General features: G+C 38.5%; 1 protein-coding gene across 1 annotated transcript; it reads right to left on the minus strand.

Annotated features, from left to right (window-relative positions):
* Positions 1-1,512: 1,512 nt before the first annotated feature.
* Positions 1,513-14,490, minus strand: fam83c (family with sequence similarity 83 member C). The gene is made up of 5 exons (XM_006639766.3): positions 11,946-14,490; positions 11,298-11,821; positions 9,985-10,152; positions 9,042-9,166; positions 1,513-4,411 (listed from the first exon to the last, which is right to left on the minus strand). Exons 2-5 carry the CDS (start codon positions 11,814-11,816, stop codon positions 3,442-3,444), a joined length of 1,782 nt encoding a protein of 593 aa, XP_006639829.2. The 5' UTR covers positions 11,817-11,821; positions 11,946-14,490; the 3' UTR covers positions 1,513-3,441.
* Between the last annotated feature and the right edge of the window lie 6,276 nt (positions 14,491-20,766).

Raw genomic sequence — 20,766 nt, forward strand, 5'->3', positions numbered from 1 at the left:
CATGTATGCAGCGCGCGTCCGTGTGTGCATGTACGTAGTGTGCGTCCGTGTGTGGATGTATGCAGTGTGCGTCTGTGTGTGGACGTATGCAGCGTGCGTCTGTGTGGGGCCGCATGTTGTGCACGTCCGTGTGTGGATGTTGGTGAGTGTTATGTATTCAAAGGAACAAGTAACAGGTTTATTCCATGCTGAAAAAAAGAAGAAAGAAAATGTTTCGGCTGTGTAGCCTTCTTCAGGTGTGAAGAAGACAAGGCAGTCAGCAAAGGTAATGTAGCTGGAGAACAAAGGGTGGGAGAGAGGAGGAGTGAGAGGTGTGAGCAGGGGACAGACAGAGAGGCCAACCAAGAGGTGTGAAATGAAACCTCCAATGAATGGAGAAAATTTAGAAGAAAAGTAGTCTCTTGTTAAGAGAAGGGGGAAGGTGTGATCCTAGCTGCAGGATAATTTTGGTTTCTGTAGTCTTTCTGATGTATGAGTTCGTAAAACCGTCTTTGAGAACACAGATGGAGAGATTAGTGTGATCATGGCTGTCAGAGGTGAAATGGGAAACAATGGGCTTGGAGAGATCTTTAATCTTTACAGCCCTAACATGTTCTCTGAAGAGAACATGAGTGGTATGTATGCTGAGGTTCTCATTAGCTGTTAGGGGATTCATTTTGATTTGTAGCCTGAGACTATCCATTTGTTTTCCATCAGCAAACACTCTGTTAAAGAATGATTATGGCCTGATCTTATTCACAAATCTATTTTTTTTCAGCTCATAATGTATTTACATACAGTATTTACACTACAATTGAACCAGCTTGCATTTTTTCCAATTTTTCCATCTACTATAAAAGAAAGGCCACCTATGCACAGCCACAGTGGAATGCACTGGGACAGGCTTTTAGCATAGCCAAAAGACAGTCTAATGTCTCGACACACAACAAAGACATCTGGAGAGCTGAACAAACAGCAGGCAAACCGCTGATGTATGGTCTCAGTCAAGATCTAAAAACATTTCCAGACGGTTAGTAGTGAACAACAGGAATAAAGAAGAGGATAGCCCTTGTCAGGAGTTTCTTTTGACACTATTTCTGCTGTAACCACCAGTTCAACATCTTGTTTAAGATTAAGGACCATTACAGGTTTTACCAGGGTGGTTATTTGCTCAGAAGGTTACCTCTAGAATAAGACAGAACCAAAGAGAATTTGTGATTGAAACCAACTTCAATGAGTAGTTTTGGGCATTGCAGGTGTTGAAACAATGAGGAATCTTAAACTTCAAAAATGAAACAAAACTTATCCAATAACAATGCATTGTTAAAAGGTGACTTTCAGATAAACTGGAATATTTTAAATACAGCTAAGAAGACTGTAAGGAGGACTTGAGGTCAATCTCATTTGTTTTTACACACAGGAACCATAGTCAGTCCCTAATCTCTTATTTGTTCTGAAATCTATTGGTATTACAGCATTTATACTTCAATGCAAAACGGTTTGCAATGAAAATAAAATAAAACAGAAGTCAAATTCTTACAACAAACTTTATTTTTTTACATTGTTACAATCTAGGTATATTTTTAACTGCAACTGAAAGAACAAGACAGTATGTCCTGTTTTTTTTTTCCAGTTTAGCTACTTCTACTCTTAATCAAGACAGAATCAATCATACTTCAGGACTTTTAAATTTACAGGAACCCTATAATACATAAAATTACAGGCCTTTGTTGAATTTGTTACTCAAGACAACTGAATTTACTTTTGTATAACTATCGGCCTTAAACAATACAATCTACTGACATTTTTGTAACACTGTCAAATACATCCTGCATCCTGCACATAAGAACATTTATTTAAAAAATGTAAATAAAAACTAAAAGTAAACAAAACATCACATCAACCCATTTTTATGTACATTGCTCAATGCGTTTGTAGAAAATTCACATTGTAATGGAAAGACTGAATCGTAAACCACCAGCTCCTCCACAATGGAGCTCAGCTAGAAAATAACTATTTTCCAATAAAAAAAACTGGGAATGACACCAACCATACATTCCAGAAAAATTGTCCTACTACCCAGGATTACATTATGTGTTGTTGTCTCTCAAAGTATGAATATTTACAGCAGCCCAATAAAAGCTCCCAGTGAAATGTGAAGAATGTATGAACGACAAAGTGCGGCTGTAAGCTCCGATGTACTGTATATGAGCAGCTGGACAGCAGTTAGTGACACCACAGGGCCCAAGTGCAGCAAAACTTCTGTACGTCACTGAACCCTCTACGTTTCAGGGAGCCTGAAGTCAATTTTTCAACTCAGATATTTCTACAGAATTACTGTCTCTTCCCTCCTGGGTTCTGTAAATTGACAATTTTGCACCAAAAACACCATTAAAACATCATGAAAGAGCACTGTTCCCGTAGACACTTCACTTTATACCACAATGAAGAACAAATATAGTAAAGCCAAGTAGCAAATTACACTGTGTTCTACACTGCAGATTTACAGTAGTGTACAGTATGTTACAGTAAACAGTTATACTGTGATGCATTTCTTACTAGGACTAGTAGAGGTAAATCTTTTTTGCCTTTCATGCTGACCCAGGTTTACAAATGTGTATTTTTAAAAGAAGTGCCTTAAAATTATTATGTTAAAAATGTATTTAAATGAATATTTCTTTACATACAAAACAATAAATACAACAATCAATACTCATTAAAAACTCGTTTTGGAAGACACCACATTTAAAGATGTTCCTTTTCTTAAAAAATACCAAGTTCAGGTAATACCAAACATTTTAAAGAGAGAACTTGCCCAAACAGAACTGAAAATACAGGTTTGTCATGCTCACAGTTTAAGTTTATTAAAAATTATGATACCAGTTAAACATCATATAGTACAAAATAAATGTGTACAGGCTTTTTACCATTAAAAAAGTATAAATATGCTGTACAGATTTCAGCACCATCTCCTTTCAGGAAACAATGCTTCCTTTGGAAATTGTGGAAAATTGACCTTTTCCACATCAGTAAAGCTTTATATTAGTTCACTGTTTAAAAGTACCAGTTTGCCACTTCCGCAGCCATCAGACCATGAATTAAGGCTTTGCTACGTTTAAAGAAGCCACATGACCTCTGTTATATCTATGAGGGACACTGATGATACAGTGAGCTCTTTATATAAACATCTGTTTCTATTCTTACCAATCACAGTGGTAAGGTGCACAGCTTCAAATAAGTATAAGGTGTATAAAAAATTGTAAGAAACAGTCACACTTCTCTAAATTTTAATTTAGATTTAGAGATTAAAGTGCCATTTTTGTATGCACAGCCACAGTGCCCTAACCAAAGGAGGGAATGCAACTTTCTTAATGGTTGACAATAGCGACAAATAAGGTACGGGATGTGCAAGGACACTATTTAAGCACCAGCACAGCTCTGTGGAAAACATCTCACTGGTGTTCAGTTGTTGCTGTTCTTCACGAGCTCAAACCTGCTGTAGACCTGCTTTGACTTCATCTTGTTGTACTGGTTGACAAGGTCTAGCTTGCTGTGCCCCAGCGTCATTCTCTTCTCATCGTGGCGGCTCAGCCGGGGCTGCCTCTCCGCAGGCAGCGCCTCAACAGCAGGGGGCACAGGGGGGAACGGGGGCTTGCACTCTGGCTCCATCTGGGAAAGGTCTGGCCCGCCAAAGGCCATGCTGTGGGGGGGGGACTTTCTAAACGCAAAGGTTTCTCTGTCCTTTGCAGAAGAAATGAAGAAATCTGAGATTTTACTAAGAATAGGAGCAGTGATGGTCTTCTGCTTGCCTGTAGGGTGTGGATCATGTGGAGGGGGGCTCTTAGCTGCATTCTGAGGGATGTTTTGCTTTGGTTCGTACAGACCCAGACCATGAATCTTTGAAGACAACCCACCCATGTTTCTGCCCAGGTGATCAGGTCCAGCTTTGGACCACTCTATTCCAGGGGAATGGCCAGGCCCAGAGCGCTCTCCAGTGAGGCCAAGGCCATTGGCAGAGCCTCTCCTGCCCTGGCTGTTCTGATTGTACGGTACTAGGTTCTGACCTCTCCTCTCAGGACTCAAGTAGCCACTGTTGGGCTCTTTCTTCTCATGGTTGACTTTGTAAGTGGGGATGGGCATGCCTGGGGCTTTTTTGATACTATCGAAACTGTTGCCAGACAGACTGCTGGAGTTCTCAGAGGATACCCTCTCCAACTGCTGTGGTTTCTCCTGCCTGATGTTCATCTCCCAGTTAGCAGGCGATAACCCAGAACAATACCTGGGCAGGCCTTCCTCATCCGGATTATGGAAGCAGTCAATGATCTCGGAGTCAGCATAGAGGCAACGGAACTCATGGTCAAACAGCTCGGCTATCCTGCCAGAGAAGTGCAGTACCATGTTGCTGTGGACTTGTGCTGACAGCCATGTGAAGCTAAAACAGTGAGGAGCAGATGAGTGAAGTCAGTCCATTGTAGCAATATCAGGAGGACACAGACTAAATGAGGGCAGTCTACAGCAGGAAAGAAAAAGCAGAGGGACAAACAGTGCTAAAACAATTATGCCACAGGAACCATCTCCTTTACTTCCTTTGCTCCATGGTATACTGACTAGTTGCATTGTCTCTCTTGGTAATTTCGGTTCTGAAGTTGGATTAATTAACACTGGTGTTCCTCAGGAGTTGATATCGGACCCCCTGCTATTTTCATTATTTACATATTCCCCACTTAGTCAGCTATTAAGATCATATGGTCTAAATAATCATTTCAATGCTAATGATACTCAAATCTACGTCCGTACTAAACCCGATACTGAAGTGGCTTTCTCCGCTCTAATTGCATCTCTGACGTAGACACTGTATGCATGACTCACAATTTCCTTCATGTAAGCAGCAACAAGACTGAAATCATGCTTCTTGGCACCTCCCATCAACTAAGAAAACCCAATGCCATAATCCTATCTGTGATTGGAACTGTACTGGAATTTAAATTGAAAAACTTTGGGGTGATAGTGGATCCAGGCTTGACATTTGACATGTGCAATATATTGTAAAAACATCCTTCTTTTCAACTGTTGCTGAAAAGCTGGTCAACACTTTGATCTTCTCTTTAATTGATTTCTGTAATGGCCTACACGCTGCAGTATATAAATCAACATTGAACAGTTCAGTATGTCCAGAATTCAGCAGCCTGACCAGGTCTTGTATAAGCGATCACATTACTCCTATCCTGGAGTCTTTGCATTGGCCTCTTATCAGGTTTCGTGTCGACTTCACAATCCTCATGCTCACCTATAAGACTCTACACCAACTTGGCATCTCAGTATCTGTCTTACTTTCATCCTACTTCCCACCTCAGAAACTTTGATCATCCAATTCTGGTCTCCTGTCTGTCCCACAAGCCCATCTACATAGTATGGGAGATAGGGCTTTCCCCTGCCATGCCTATCCCCAAGGACATTAGAGAGTCACCTTTCCTTAACACGTTTCAAATCAAGATCCAACACCCAAATCAAGTTACTTATTATTTATTAAAGAATTTATTTGATAATATATACTATAGAATATTACAAGGTAAAATTATGTAATTTGAAAACAGAGCACAATACATACTAAACCTTTTAAATTACCCACAAAAAAGTCTTATTGATTTACTTATGGCCTGATATGTCAATAATACAAAAACCCGCCATGTCCAACACACAGAAACATTCTACACTAGCACAGCCACAGAACAATTATCAATAAAATTATGAGGATTCCTGCACAGCTTTGCAAAGTAATATATTATTGTTAATGAAAATCACATAATGCAGTCACTGAAAGTACATTAAATCTGTTCTGCAACACTGAGTGAACCTCCCATTTTGAAAAAGTAGTAACGTACTCACACAGCATGTAATTCCAGACACCTATAATTGTGTTGCATGTTTGATTTTGAATTTTTACTTTTCTTTTCACTGATCATCAGTAACATTCCAATTTTGTAATAAAGCATATTTGCAGATTTATAAAAAAAGGTGACAGTCTGAATACTTGCAATGTGTATAGTCTATAATGTCTACACCGACCAATTGTCTCAAAAACCATGAAACGTTCTTAGGTTTGCTTCGGGCATGCTATGAATCCCAATTCTCAAATCAACTCAGTGAACATCTCTCAGGTGACCAAGACAACTTTGAATTTCATTTGAATACTGAACCTGAGTCACATCACCCATTTTCCTTACCTGCATGTACATTTTCCAGTTCTTGGTAGCTGAGGGAAAATCCCTTTAAAACACAGCACAAATCAAGCTCAAAAGTAGAACAATAACTTGTGTTTGCTATTTGCCAAAGCTGTAAACAACTGTATCCTACATTGAGTTACATTTGTAACAAGTCCATCTTGTAAAACAGATAGTTGCCTTGTCATTTTGTTCCTGTTTGATCAATCACTGTTCACAACCTTCACCACAAAGTGCATGGTTTCTGAGATAATAATTACAATTAAAAAAAAATACAATTCATTAAGTAGATTAAGCACATATGCTTTTATTACTAACCAGCATCATAAAAAGGCTCCCTATTAGGGAGAGTGAGTTACAGAATTACTGTATTACTATTCCAGAATAGATTATCTCTGGGACACTTTTCCTTGTAAAGAATTGGATGCATAGGGACATTTAAGGATCAGTCCCTCTACCCAGTTGCTCTCTTAATTTTTTCAAGTGCTGTAATGTCTGGGATAATACAGTACAGACTACCTCCTGCCTCTGAAAACCGCACCTACTACCACCTTCTCCTCTTCCATGTAGAATACTCTAATTAGTTCAAGGATGTTGCCCAAAACAGTTGAAGATATATACACTGTATGCCAATGCTCAACTTAGTCTCCATAAGTACTTAAGAAAATTAATTCCAAGTGTTTTATGGAGACAGGTTTACTCTCCATGTAAAGATAACTAACTTGAAATAATAATGTGAAATAGTAAGAATATTATTTTTTGTTCATCTTTCACTTTTGTTTCCAATGCTTTAATCATTCATACAACAGTATGAACCTTTACAGTTACTATGGTGTTAGCAACTTCCTTGTGCACTGTTCCACATTTTTTCTAGATTGATCATGAATGTCAAAACCAAACACTACAAACAGGTTTTGCTTGTATTTTGGGGTTACTGAAAATGCCTTTGGCAATTTCATTACAAATGACTACGTGGATCTCAAGTCAAGCAAAACATGTCTGTGTGACAGGCACATCTTTAACATGCATGTGCTATATCGCTTACATGCACAAACCAGCCTTCCCTGCCCAGAGCACACAAGAATGTTTGCACAATCACACTGAAGGTAAAACCACAGCCACTTCATTCATCCCCTCCCTGAAACAAAACAAAGTTCAGAAAAAAACAGCTGTCTTGCGTTCAGTTTGATTAAACTTGGAGTAGTACACTCTAGGGGCTAAAACAAAGACGCTGCTGAGTTACACTGCTCAGCCCTTGAAGCTTTGAAGGCCAGTGCCTGGAAACTGCATTTGTTCTGAAGCTCAGCTCAGCCCCTACGTAACCCAGTCACATACTGTACTGTAAATACTGCAAAATCATCTTACTGTACATAAAAGCAATTCCAAAGAGGAGCAACACACACAGTGTGGTGTAAAATGAATACTGACTATGGAGAAAAACTCAACTAAGGAGAGATAACATGGTTGGTGCTAGATATTTCTTTAAAGCTACAAATAACAATAATAATAATAATAATAATAGTTTTAACATGACTTGAAAGGTAAGAAATCAGTATTTTTTGAAGTTTTAATCTTAAAACTATGTTGCCTTTTAAGATCATGCAATCACTGAATTAGACATATTAATATTAATTAGCCCTTTTCACTTTTATCTTGAAAGATGTTCCTTCTATGACACATTTATTAATCTTTATCACCGGTCAAAGTTAGCTATATCATTCTGATGACCCCTATTAAGGAAAAGCAGAAGTTCTTGGCTGTTATGATTGACTCTATAAGCATCTCTTTGGATCAGGAATGTCAAATTCAATTCCTGGAGGGCCTGGTGTCATCTGCTTTTTGTTTCAGCAGAATTCTTAGATACATAGTTGATCTAATTATTTACTTCATAACTGAAATACATTTAACCCAGCTCATAATTGTTTTAAACTAAACTTATTTTAATTAAGTGACATTGTTTTGAGTTATTAACTGTAAAAGACCTTAAAATATAGAAAAATCTTGTAATAAATTTAAGAAGTAATTAGATCAATTGTTTAATTGACAACTCAGATTGGGCCAAAGTTTAAAAACTCCAAGCCCTCCGTGAACCAAGTTAGATATCCTTTATTTAAATAGCTCTGCCCCTCAGTGTTGGAGCATAGTAGACAAAACTATATTTTCACATATTCAAAAAAGATCACCTTAAAGGACTGGAAAAAAAGATAAAAAACACAGAAAATACAAATAATGATTGTAAAAGAGGAAAAAGTGGAAGTTAAAAGATACTGAAAGTAATACGTGTGTAAACAATATATAACAAAACCCACACGTATTATGGGAGCAACAATAGAAATGCTAGGTTATTAAAGTATTTTTTACTCTTTAAAAATAACAACAGGGAGATCCTTTGTCATGGGGATAAATCATTCCACATTAGGATCTTTAAAGGCAGTGCTCTTCAGTTAGCAGACTTGTATTGTATGGCCTGTCATAAGGCTTACATGCTAAAATATGGTTTTAAAATCAGTCCTGAACTGATGTAAACCAGTGTAAGTATGACAGCACAGGAAAAATAAGTTCATATTTCTTGTTAAGACTTTGGAAATACCAAGAAAAGTTCATTACAAAATTTAAGCTTGATTCTACAAATGTACTCTAGTAGTCTTTTAGATTCTGACACACAAAAATGTCTGAATTTGCCAATTTCTCACAGACGGAAAAGTGACATTCCTGATAAGTTGCTCAAAGGAAAGATCTTGATAAAAAAAATAACAAAGTAACTGAAACCAACAGGGATTATCTGTCAGAAAACAAGCATAAGACGTTCATTTTAACAGTCTTATAAGGTATGTCTCTTACCTGTAAGAACCAGCAATCACTTCTTCGCAATCTATAATTAAAAACTTCTCCTGGACCTGCCCAGTGAACTTCTTCCCAGACTTAGTGCAGTATGTATCTCCGCACACACTACGGATTCTCATGTTCTGAAAAATTGAGAAAATCCCATTTACAAAAAATATGCTCATCATATAATCATCATGAATATCTCACAGTTTTTTTAACCAGTCAATTGCTAACTTGAAACGTATGACATCTTTCAAATCAGTTTGATGTTTTATCTCCTCAAATAGTCACTTAATTACAAATATGACCATAGGAAAAATACAAACAATGTTTCAGACATGTGAGAATGTGTAACCATTATTGTTTTTCAGAATTCATATCAATATGCCAGACCTCATAGATGATAACAATCTATATATATGCACAGCATAGTTGACCAGGAGTGAGAAGTATAGCCTGAATACTTTTTTGTGGTTTAATATTTATCTGGAGTTCCCAACTCTTTCTGGGAGAATTATGTAGTTGTATCATAATGGAAAATAACTATTACTTTTTATTAAAAATTGTAAAAGGGATCTTATCTTTCAAAATGTAGCCAATGTTTAACTACACTAGTTTCTTTAGTACTTTTAAGTGCCTCACTTGCAGCAGTGATGTCACATGAGAATTTTCTATATTGTGTTCTGTATGGAGTTTAGTATTAAGTGTCAAAAATGATTGTTGTTTAAATCATTAAAAAGTATAAATCCTAAACCACATTATAAAGGATGACAAATGAATGTCACCAGACCTTGCTTTAAATGAGATGGCACCTGGATAAAAACAGGAATTTGCAAAATAATTAGGTGAACAAATATTTTACAGGGACATGTAAAGAACTACTTGAATGACAGTTGTCTTATTTTCCTCTTTGCTCATGGAATGAATTTTCCATGCTTTAGTTCGGTCGCATGCTTACACCGAGGTGTGTGTTGCGGACGTCCAGAGCCTGGCACATATTAATGAAATACTGCAGGTTCCTCTCGTCCAGCAGAATGTACACTGGAACCTTGCGCTTGTTGGAGGCTTCCATTAAGTCACAGAACAAGTCGACGTCGGTGAAGAGATCCATCACTATTGCAATCACCTGGAACAGAAATAAAGATGCATACATACTGTATGTTTCCCTAGTCTTCACAAGGAGAGGCAGAAAAATTAATTATACCACCCACTGAAATTTTGGACAGGAATGCATTAGACACTGTATATTAAATAAATATTAACTCAAAGCACATTACAACAAACACACCCCACATAAAAGTTTGTTGGTTCTCTGTCTCACATCTATTGTTTAAATGCTGAGTCACTTTATACCAGTACAGACATCTTTTTCATGTCAGTGGCTACTGCCCAAGTCAATCCACCAGACTCCACCAGAACTCAAAAAGAAACATTTGGTTCAGAAGGTGTAGAAATCTGACCCTGAACACTGCTAAATGTAATCTTAAAAATTAGATTGAGTCCTACTGAGTCTGGGGGAAACAAAATCTGTGAAGGATATTTTACATTATATTAATACAAGAACTACAGTTTGCAGTGTTCATAAACTTGTTTTTGAAAAGCATTATTTAGACATTTCATTTGAAATTTTGAAATGATTTCAGTGCCTGGTGAACATCGAAAAAAAACTGTACAGCATTTCAACAAGTGCTGACATTTCATTCATAGCAAAACACAGACGTTTGTATTAAAAAGGTTTCATTTGTTATTTGCAAAAAAAACAAAAGATAACTATAAAAACGGTAAAGTATAGAGGACTGCAATTATGTATCACATGAGGTAAAACACGTGTTTTTTCCTGACACGAGGCGTGTCAGCGTGTGGGGATCCCACGACCCCACGAGTGGAACCGCGATCTCCGGAGCATCTGATCCTCAGAATCGATCCACAGAGAACACGACTCGGACGCCCTTTCGCGTCAGCTATCGAGCTTGTTATACCGGCAAGGACAGATGCCATTTGTCATTTTTTCACTTGCGGCCTATCAAATTTGTTGAAGTTACATTATAGTTCATAGATACACAGAAAATATACAAGATTAAAAAATACATATATTCCTAAAAATTAGTGGTTAAGAAACTGTTGCGTCTACTTTAAAATCAATGTTTTCAAATACATATCATGAAACTCTTCTGCCTGTTGAGTACGTTTATATTCCTACCTGTTCGGGGTTCGATTAAATCTGGATATGTACAATAGCTGGGCATAGATCAAGACCTGTTCCTTCCTTACCGTTTTGGCTTTGCTAATAAGGGAACGAATATGATCTTTCAAGTTGTGCGATCTGTCTCTCTGGAAGTAGACCTGGGTCTCTGAAGGGCCGTGGCGGGTCTGCATTTCGGGCCAGCCCAGTTCCAGGGCAGGAGGCTCTTCATCGGACATCATGGGGAAATAGGTCCCGGAGGTGAGCATTGACACCGCGTCTCCTTCCAGGAGGGAGTCCCTGTCGGAGCCATTGGCGTTGCTGTTGTCTGAGCTGATGTTCTTGGCTGCGGTCTCCGTGATATACTTGATCTCCAGCGGCGACAGGAAAGACACTTCTCTCTCCTCCGACAGAACTCGCCTGTACTCCGTCTCTCCGGACTCTAGCAGGGCGTCTGTGGCCAGCCTGGCGGCTTCATTGTGGCTGAACTCCAGAGGGGAGCCCTGTCGCCACGGGTTTTTCACGTCTTCCACCCGAGACGACAGCTTTCCCAAGGGCTTCCGTCCTGTGTTGGAGGAGCTCGGCCGCAGAGCCTCTGAGTTCATCATCTTGTCTGTGAAAAGAGTGGCTTCGTGAGCTTGGAGGTGCCTAAATCTTTTTGCAAACTAGCTATAGTCCGACCAATGTATCGATGAAAATAAAACAGAATTATTGAATAGAACAGCACACCTACTTACCGAAAGTGATCCAGCCGTTGCGACCTCCAGTCCTCGCAATGACAGCTTTCCCGAGGGGATGGTATGTTGTTCGCGTCTGATGGGAGGGACACGCCTCTTTCACCTGGATCCACCTGTCAGGGCCGTGAACGCGCAGTGACTCCGCCCTCAGTCGCACACGGGAGCCCGCGGGAGCGCGCTCAGAGGTGCTGGCATAGAGCCCGGCATAGATCCGTCAACAGGTGATTCCAGAGAAATTCATGAGAAAGTGGACATTCTTTCTCACTGCTGTTTAATTGTTACAGTATATCTGCTTTCCTAGCAAAGCGAAGCAAGATGTTTAGAAACAAACAAACTGTATTTGTATAATAGTCATGTGAGTATGATTAACTATTGCTTTGTTACTGGGAACCGTCCTATTTCCATAGTGTCACGTTCTTCTTGTGCCCTGGAGTGCTATTTGTGGTACAGGAAATATGACTAGCACTTGCAAAGTATATTGTAAAAAATGCCGTATTAAAAAATACTTGAATTGCAGCTTTTCATAATGCAGAAAAATGAAGAGAAATGTTACAATTTATATGCCGGTATTTCTTTCAGTAAATGATGAAATTTTACACAGAGAAGTATTTACATACAGTATATCATTATGAATAACCCATTTAAGGGTAGAAAGCGCACTGTCTGACATGAGAGGTGACGAGTATAACTCCCGCTTTCCCTCTTATTTGCATCCCCCCCGGGACCGGCAGCGGCCACAGAGCACCGAGTCTCCTCCGCCTCAGCTCGGAAGAAGCTGCGTGTCTCCGCACAGGCCTCACACCTAGTGCATTCACGTTTCCTGCTCCACGCCCCTGAACATTCACCTCCAGGAGGGACCAGCAAGTATTACTTATCATTCAGGTAACCAGCATAAGTATTACAATACACTGGAGCTAAGGCTTATTGGGGAAAGACATCTTTAATCCCCGAGACCCCGAGAAATGAGCTCAGATTTCAAGTTTAAGTTTAATATTTTACCATATCACTAATTCGTGTATTTTTTAGTCAATTTACATTTTGCAAACTTTTCATAAATTTGCTTACAGTGACTTTATTTCTTAGATTAAGGAATTGTTGTTTATTTGACAACAGTGTCCCCTCAAACTGCAAACAAAGCATGTTCAATGAATGTTCTTGAACTATGGACTAATAATCCTCCAAAGTTTATGTTTATGTCATTTGTATCATTAAAAATGGCAATAGGGAAGTAAAAAAGAGCCACAAGAAGGAGGTTAAAGATTAAAAAGAACAAATGGGTTTACAAGCATCCAGGGAGCAACATTAGCATTAACTCCCTTAGAAGGTTAAACTGTCCTTAAAAATAATTCGTAAGTTATATATTTCACAACCAAACTGTTCTTTGTTAACGGGCTTCAAAGGCTTCTCAGTTCTGCTGATTGTTCAGAACAGGGCTGATTTTGCATATTATCAAATAAAGAAGCAGAGATCACTTTTGCGGGAATAATTTACCCTGTGTGCTGGAAAGGTCATAAGAAGTGTAAACGAGAAAAATAGATTTTTTATTACTGTCTTGCTGATGTACTGGATTCTTGTGTAGACTCTGGAAAAAACAAGTCCAAATGGCAGAACTTGCCTAGTGGAATGTTTTGAACAGTGAGCAATTGACTTTAATCCCTTGTTTAGGTTTTCTTGCAATCTTAGCATTATAATATTCACAATTACATTCCCATTTCCTTGTACAGTGGTTAGTTTAAATTGGGATGAAAGAAATTTCTTGCAATCGATTCAGTTGGTGAATGATGGTGAGAGAGGTCAGAGGATTCGAGTGGGAGTCAGGAAGTCAGACCCTTCAGCCACCCTGTGAGAGTCTGACTCCAGACAATGGCAGGCAACCAGACAGAAAAAAAAACAAATAAACAGAAGGACACACCTGTAAGAAACTATTCTTAAGCACAGAGACACCAGAAATTTACAATAAACCACTAAGTATGTGTTGGGTAGTATCGATTCAGCTAGTCCCTGCTATGTTTGCACATGGTTATTCGCTCTCGCTTGAGTCGAGAGACTGAAGTCTTTTGAGCATAAGAGTCTCTCAGCCACAAAACCTTCACCTCCCCAGGCCTGCGCCTTGCTTAATCTGGTTCATGTGTGAACCTTTGAACTGGGACTCCTGTCAGTTCTGAACTTTGTCAATTACATCTATTGCTACATTAAGTGTTCCAGTATTGCACCTGATTTTGTAGTAGCAGACTCAAATTTATTACAGATAATAATAATAAAATTCTATATTATTGCACCATTTATGGCTCCTGACTTGCACACAATTTCTTTAACAGACAGACACAAGCAAAATAGTGTAATGCAAGGTTTCTTCTTAAGTATGTTAAATTTCAATCTATAAACAACAAGGAGATGGAATATTGAATACTGTCCCATCAGGTTTAACAACTATCTCTTGCTGGTATTTATTTAATTTAATAATAATTTTGCATTTAGAAGGATCCTTCATTTAGAAGAACTTTTCTCGAAGGATACAAAACTTTGTTGTAGAGGTCCAGACAAGTTTTGAAAAGATTTCTGTTGATTGATGCACAAATGAAATTATAATGTCAAATATTATTATTATGTTTCTTATGTCTAATGGATTTATTCAAATTTTTTAATCAGATATCAAACTCAATCACAAAATCCATGAACAAAAATAATGTGTGAAATTTGAAACATTTTGTCCATATGAAACCATAACTTAAGTTAATGTTGGATAAGACCTGCTGCTGTATTTCTGCCAGTGTTTACACACGGACCTGATCAGTCTATGCAAAAACTGATATGTGATGATCATTCCCCACGTTCCAGCTGGCGAGAGGGGGCTGGTAGTAGTTGTCTCTTATTAATGTCAACTTGGCGAGTTATTAATGTCATTTGGCATGTTATACTGGAGATGTTGTATTAGACTCAGCTCAGAAGAGAAAGCTGGCCACGGCAAGACCACAATGTTGTGTTCTTGAAGTTGTGTCATTGTAGTCCTGCATCGTATGATCCTGCACTGCCGTGCTAGAAAATGGACTCTTGTGGATTAGCATGCAGGAATGAAAAGGGCTAAATCAAATGTGACTGGACAGTAGGGCTGCTCTCAATCTATACCAAAGGTGTTCTAGTGTTAAAGGGGATGCCCCTCCACATCAGCTCATGACATGAAGCAACATCTCATCAGTTTGCTTGAATAAAGCAAGAGATCACATTATCTCTACATACATTATCTTCTGTCAAAGCACAACAGTATCCATGTATAAAACACTCCACCTCTTTTTTTCTGCCACTGCTCCAGATGTTCTCTGGCTCACAGAAGATGATCATATTGTCTTTTAATTGTCAACATGTTGCTCTCCAAAGGCCTCCAAGGAGATCAGTTTCATATAGACTGTGAGCTGTGATTGTTCTATTGATGGACAGGTTATTGCTTTCAGGAATTTCTCATGCTGTAGTAACTGCTGTCAGAAAACAATTGCATGGGTGGATAAGATAGACAAGACAGTTCTAGGCCAATGTGGTGACCCTGTTCTTCAAAGACCCAGTTTCATGGTTTCTTTGGACTTTGGCTGTTGACCATTGAGACAGACATTTCATTTGCTGGGCAATGTTTCTCATGATGAAACTAACTTAAATTATGGTAATAACAACCAGACAATCTGCATTAGTCAAGTTGGATATGGGCACATCTTCTGTTGTTCTTACTCCATTTGTCTTTTTGATTGGATGTTTATACAAAGTCTTATTGAACTAATGTTGGTAATTTTAACTCAATTATCTAGCAAAGTACCTGGCAGTTTAATGAAATCACTTTACTTGGGCTCAGAGTATTTTATCCCAATGAGTGATACTACACAAGCAATGAAACAATCTGATCTCTGATCTCTATTTATGTATCTGAACTCTATTTAAATAACATTATGCATGACCCCAACAATCTATTGATTTGAAATGGAGGATGCAGCACTTTCATTGTTCAAATTCCTTCAATGCACATGGCAGAAGGAATGCTTGATGGATGTGCAAAAAGCACAGCTCAAACTTTATGAAGCACACGTCCTGACAAGCAGGGCAAAATCTCATTCACACTGGGTTAGTGCCCGAGGGAGTTGCTATAAACTTCAATTCACAATCTTTATATGCAAAGAAAAACCAAGCCTGAAAGAATTACCCATCCATCCATTTTCTTCAAATGCAAGGTCTTGGGGGTGCAGGAGCTATTGGAAGGGCAGACAAACAGACGTGCACACACTGACCTCTAGTGCCAATTTACCCAGAATCACATTAACCTACCACTATGTTTTTGAACTGTGGAAGGAAACCAGACCACCCAGAGGAATCCCACATGAATCTGGGAAGAACGTACAAACTCCATGCAGATAGCACCACAAGTCCAGAATTCAAACAATGCTAACCACTGCATCCCAGTGCCGCCCTTTTTAGAATTAGGGAAATGTTCAGTTATTGCACACACCACACTATGGGAGGACCTGAAATAAGTATTCAAAATTGTGAAACACATTAATAAACTCAACCCAATATATCCTCTGACTGAACAGTGAAACACAAAATTCAAGAACAGGAGTCACTTCTTTGCCCAAAGGTTGTGGGAGTGTTGAACAAGCTAACCAGCCATGTGGTCAAAGATAATACTCTGGTTTCTTTCAAGAAACGGCTGGATCAGATCCTTGGTTCAGTTAACTACTAACTACAGACGGGCTGGATGATCTCCTAACATTTGTAACTTTTCTTATGTTCTCAGGAATACCAGTTATGTTGCAACATGGGTGGAAAAAAAGTTGTATTTTTCCCTTGGCTCAGACTAATGGATGTTGTCTAAATATGTGATATGAGGCGTTCACATATGTCATGAACCAAACGTATTTACTTCAAGTGGTCAACAGTTTCTGTGCAAATTTATTTTTAGAGCAGACTGGAATGTGGTTGGAAAAATGAAACATTGCCATTTAGTTCTGTTTTTAGTTTCGCTCTTTAGAACAATGGTAATACTGGTTTCCCCTATTAGTCAGCTACTCGAGTTTGTTATTGTCTTATTAGCTGTCATGCTCAACATGTGACATGTGAGGCTGACTGACTCAGACATCTTAATCTCTTTACTGCTGATTGCAAAAGCAGGTACCTTTCAGTTTAGTCCTTACAGGAATATCTGCCTATTGACTGTCAGTCAGGAACAAGGAACTGTCACTCATTAACTTAGTGCTTTCATGCTACAGTATGATGTTATATACTGTGTGTATATATATATATCTGTTGTATGAAATATAACTGTACTATGTATTACACCATTAATCAAATGCCTTTCTATAGTTGTCAGCCAAGTAACAGATACCATTTAATGAGTTGCTATAAAGAAATATAGTAGCAATATAGGAGGATATTAATATTCAGAGCTATGAAGTGAAATAATTGTTATTGCTTGTTGCCACAGTATTATCCTTCTACCTGTGATTATAAAATTAGGATAAAGTAATCCCTTCTGCATCAATTATGAATAAATAAAAATGAATATACTGTACATTTTACTGCAAATGTACCTAGATATCAAATAAATCATGCCAAGTCTACAGTATGAAGCGTTATCTACTGTTAAAATGAAAATATTCCAAAATATCAGGTTCTTGTGTTAAAGGAGAGTCTTCCACACACATTGTCTTCTGTCAGAGCAAAATAAAATGCATCAGTGCCTACAACTGTGTTTTCCACTTTATGTACTACTTTCTCTGCAACTTAGTCATATGTTCTTTAACCCACAGAAACGGATGATTTCATCTGTCAGCTGTCAAAATGTTAATCGTGAATGTGCACTAAGCATGCAGGTAATTTTCATGCAGAGAGCAAAACTGCTGATTATTCCTTCCTGGAATCTCTCATGTTGTAGCTGCTGCAGCCTGAAAACAGGTACGCAGTGATATCAGCTGGGCATGACAGTGGTGTGGGACAGTGGGACAAAGTGGTGACCCTCTGCCTTCCAGAATGTGGCTTTTTCCTCATAGAGCTTGTTTTCTGGTTTCATGCTCTGGCTAACGTTTTTCACCGACAGCCTAACATTAACTATCCCAATAGCAGCTCAGCAATCAGGAACAAACATAGTCATAGTCATAGTCTTCATGTTGTATTTTCTTTGTGTAGCAGTATACTGTATACCTAGTTTTAAATTTAACATAGGTACAGTACAAGGTAAGCTCAAACATGTCTGCACAGAATTAGAAAGAATATGACAAGTTTTCTCACCTTCTGTTTCAAAGGCATCTTTTGCAAGGCACCTTAATCTTTTTCAAGCTTTTCTAAAAACATTCTTTGTGCATTGCAGGTAAATCAGGAATTGTGTGGGCTCATTTCAAAACAGGCATAAAACTTTGAAAAACAAAATGCATGCATACATACTGTAAGTATATGCTATTTGTTAAGTGTAAATATAGTATTATACAGTATAAAATACACTCTAATAGGTGAATTGTCATTGTACATTGTCTTATGATATTGCTACAAGAATATTTTAAGGTCTAAACATTTCCAGTCTGTTCATATGGTATTTGTATCAAGCTGCTTTCCTTAAAGAATTAAATGTAATTCAAGTAACACACCCTAGCTAGCATTATCTTGTTAAATAAGCCTTTGACAATTATGCTCCAGAGCATGTGATTTATAGCAGAGGGAGAATGGCTGTCACTGGCAGAAAAAATCATTGAACCACAACTTACCATTGCACTGGTCACAGCCCTGAAACCAGCCAGATCATCTTTCTTCTTGCCATCTGTTTCCTGAAAACTCATGTCTGAGATTAATTGTGGCCTCATGGACAACCAACACACCTCCTCCTTTCCAAACATAGCTCACACATGAGCAGTCAAATCCCCAGAATATTTCACTGCCGAATGTAGCAGGACACACACCATCTTCCTTGTTTCCTAAAATATTTTACAGGCTTTGTAGAGACAAAAAAAGAAAACTATAACTAAACAAAGGCAATACATAGCTCTGATGTGACACAGAAAATATGTCACCAGCATCAATCACTGATGGGTAATCATGTTAATTATCAGAACCTAATTTTGACACTTCACATGTATGTACTACTCCAATGTGTTTAATAACCAAACAGTGTTATCCAGTCTCTTCAAAGTGGATTGAGAGGAAAATAGTGCAAAAAAGCTCACTGAGAAATGTGATAAAATGAAATGAGTAAGAAGTTCTCTAAGGACTGCAGTGAAATCATTTCAGTTACCTAATTATGCAAGTTTCATTTTCATCTTTTACAATGCAGGGAACCAAGTAGCAAATTGATTAACTAGTATATTAACAAGCAAAATAAAGTTTAAGAATTGCACAGTTGCACTATGTACCATGTCAACAGAAAGGTGAGGCCCGTTTGGCAGAGACTTTTTTCTTTAGGGGGGGGCACAGCTTGCAGCTACAGGACAGCCAGGGGAACAGCACACAAGCTGAGAATGAAGCCCCCCTGACCATGACCCGTTCAGCCTGACAGCACACAGCTCAGCCAGCCCATGGGCCCAGGCGGTACCTCAGAACCAGGTCAGTATGGATTGGCCAGTCTTTTACCAGACTAAATCCCCACTGTTTTATTCTTCTAATGAAAATTACACCATGTTTTCTGTGTAATTAGGGCAGGACTTAATTTTACCACCAGAGAAAAAAGGCTGCTGACCTAGATAACGGCTGTGTGTCACTTTCAGAACACAAAGAAAAAGTTGTGACTCTCCTGTTTTTTTGCTGGTGCTTTTTATAGAGTCAGACAAAGTCAAAAACAGCATTCTGTGGAATCACATCGCCCAAGATGAATTATCACAGTAATTTTCAGCTTCTGGGTGTGTTGAGGATACACCTCCCCAAACTGTCTTTTGAGTCATATTTCTTGAGGACATTTGTAAAAATACATCCTGCTGACAAAACCAGTGACAGCCTCTGGCTGTAGGTACAGTAAAGGGAAAAATCAAGTCATGACACAGTGATCTGCCGCTATCCCTTTCTGAATATGCTCTTATCAACAGGATGCCCTCTGCTGTGCACTTGGTCACACTGCATCCCTAGAACCCTCAATCATTTGCTCCAGCAGAGGACAGTTCAGCTCTGTTCTGCACACTTTTCTAAAAAAGCAATATTTTGCACAGGTGCCAAATAGAGTTGCTTTTATTAACATAGTTAGTTAGTCCTCTTAGGCAGGAAAACCAACCTGAAAATCTTCCACTTTCAACACTCCATTTGTACCTGTCCACACGAGGAACAACTGCAGGGCTAAACGTCCCCAGGGTAAATTTCAGGTGATGTGCCGGGTAATATTACAAAATCCTACAATCTTTAAATTGTACCAATACTTAATGCACTTTAATGCAACGTTTTTCACTTTCCACCATTTGCAACTTTATTAACCTTACAGGGAACTACACATTTAAGTTTTTGTACCTTAACTAAGTCTCAGCATCTTGTGATTATGATAGAGACACACTGGAAACACAGGTGAATGAGTGATGGTGCACTATATGAAAAAAAATATTCTTTAGATCACCAAGCACACAAACAGATCCATGCAGAAAACCTTAACATGTAAAACAACAAACTGCTGATTAACTGATAAGTAAACCATAAGTTTCAAGCACTTGGCAATGTGCTTAAAGCCACTCCATGACATTTCAATACAGCGTGTAAGCTTTTGTGAACAAACTTATGCAATTTCTTGGACACCTGCACTTCCCATAATCTACTGACTGACTGTCCTACCAGGAAAAGCAAGGGGTCTCTGGAACCACGCAAATTAGAAAGTGAATGTGAT

Source organism: Lepisosteus oculatus, chromosome 16 (genome assembly GCF_040954835.1).
Source record: "Lepisosteus oculatus isolate fLepOcu1 chromosome 16, fLepOcu1.hap2, whole genome shotgun sequence".
Classification (NCBI taxonomy): domain Eukaryota; kingdom Metazoa; phylum Chordata; class Actinopteri; order Semionotiformes; family Lepisosteidae; genus Lepisosteus; species Lepisosteus oculatus.

Excerpts from the sequence above, each read along its gene's own strand:
- fam83c (XM_006639766.3), bottom strand. The coding sequence starts at position 11,816 with ATGATGAACTCAGAGGCTCTGCGGCCGAGCTCCTCCAACACAGGACGG. Across the intron at positions 9,167-9,984 it reads TCCGCAACACACACCTCGGT|AACATGAGAATCCGTAGTGT; the intron begins GTAAGCATGCGA and ends TCAATTTTTCAG. Across the intron at positions 4,412-9,041 it reads GTGATTGCTGGTTCTTACAG|CTTCACATGGCTGTCAGCAC; the intron begins GTAAGAGACATA and ends TCACTGTTTTAG.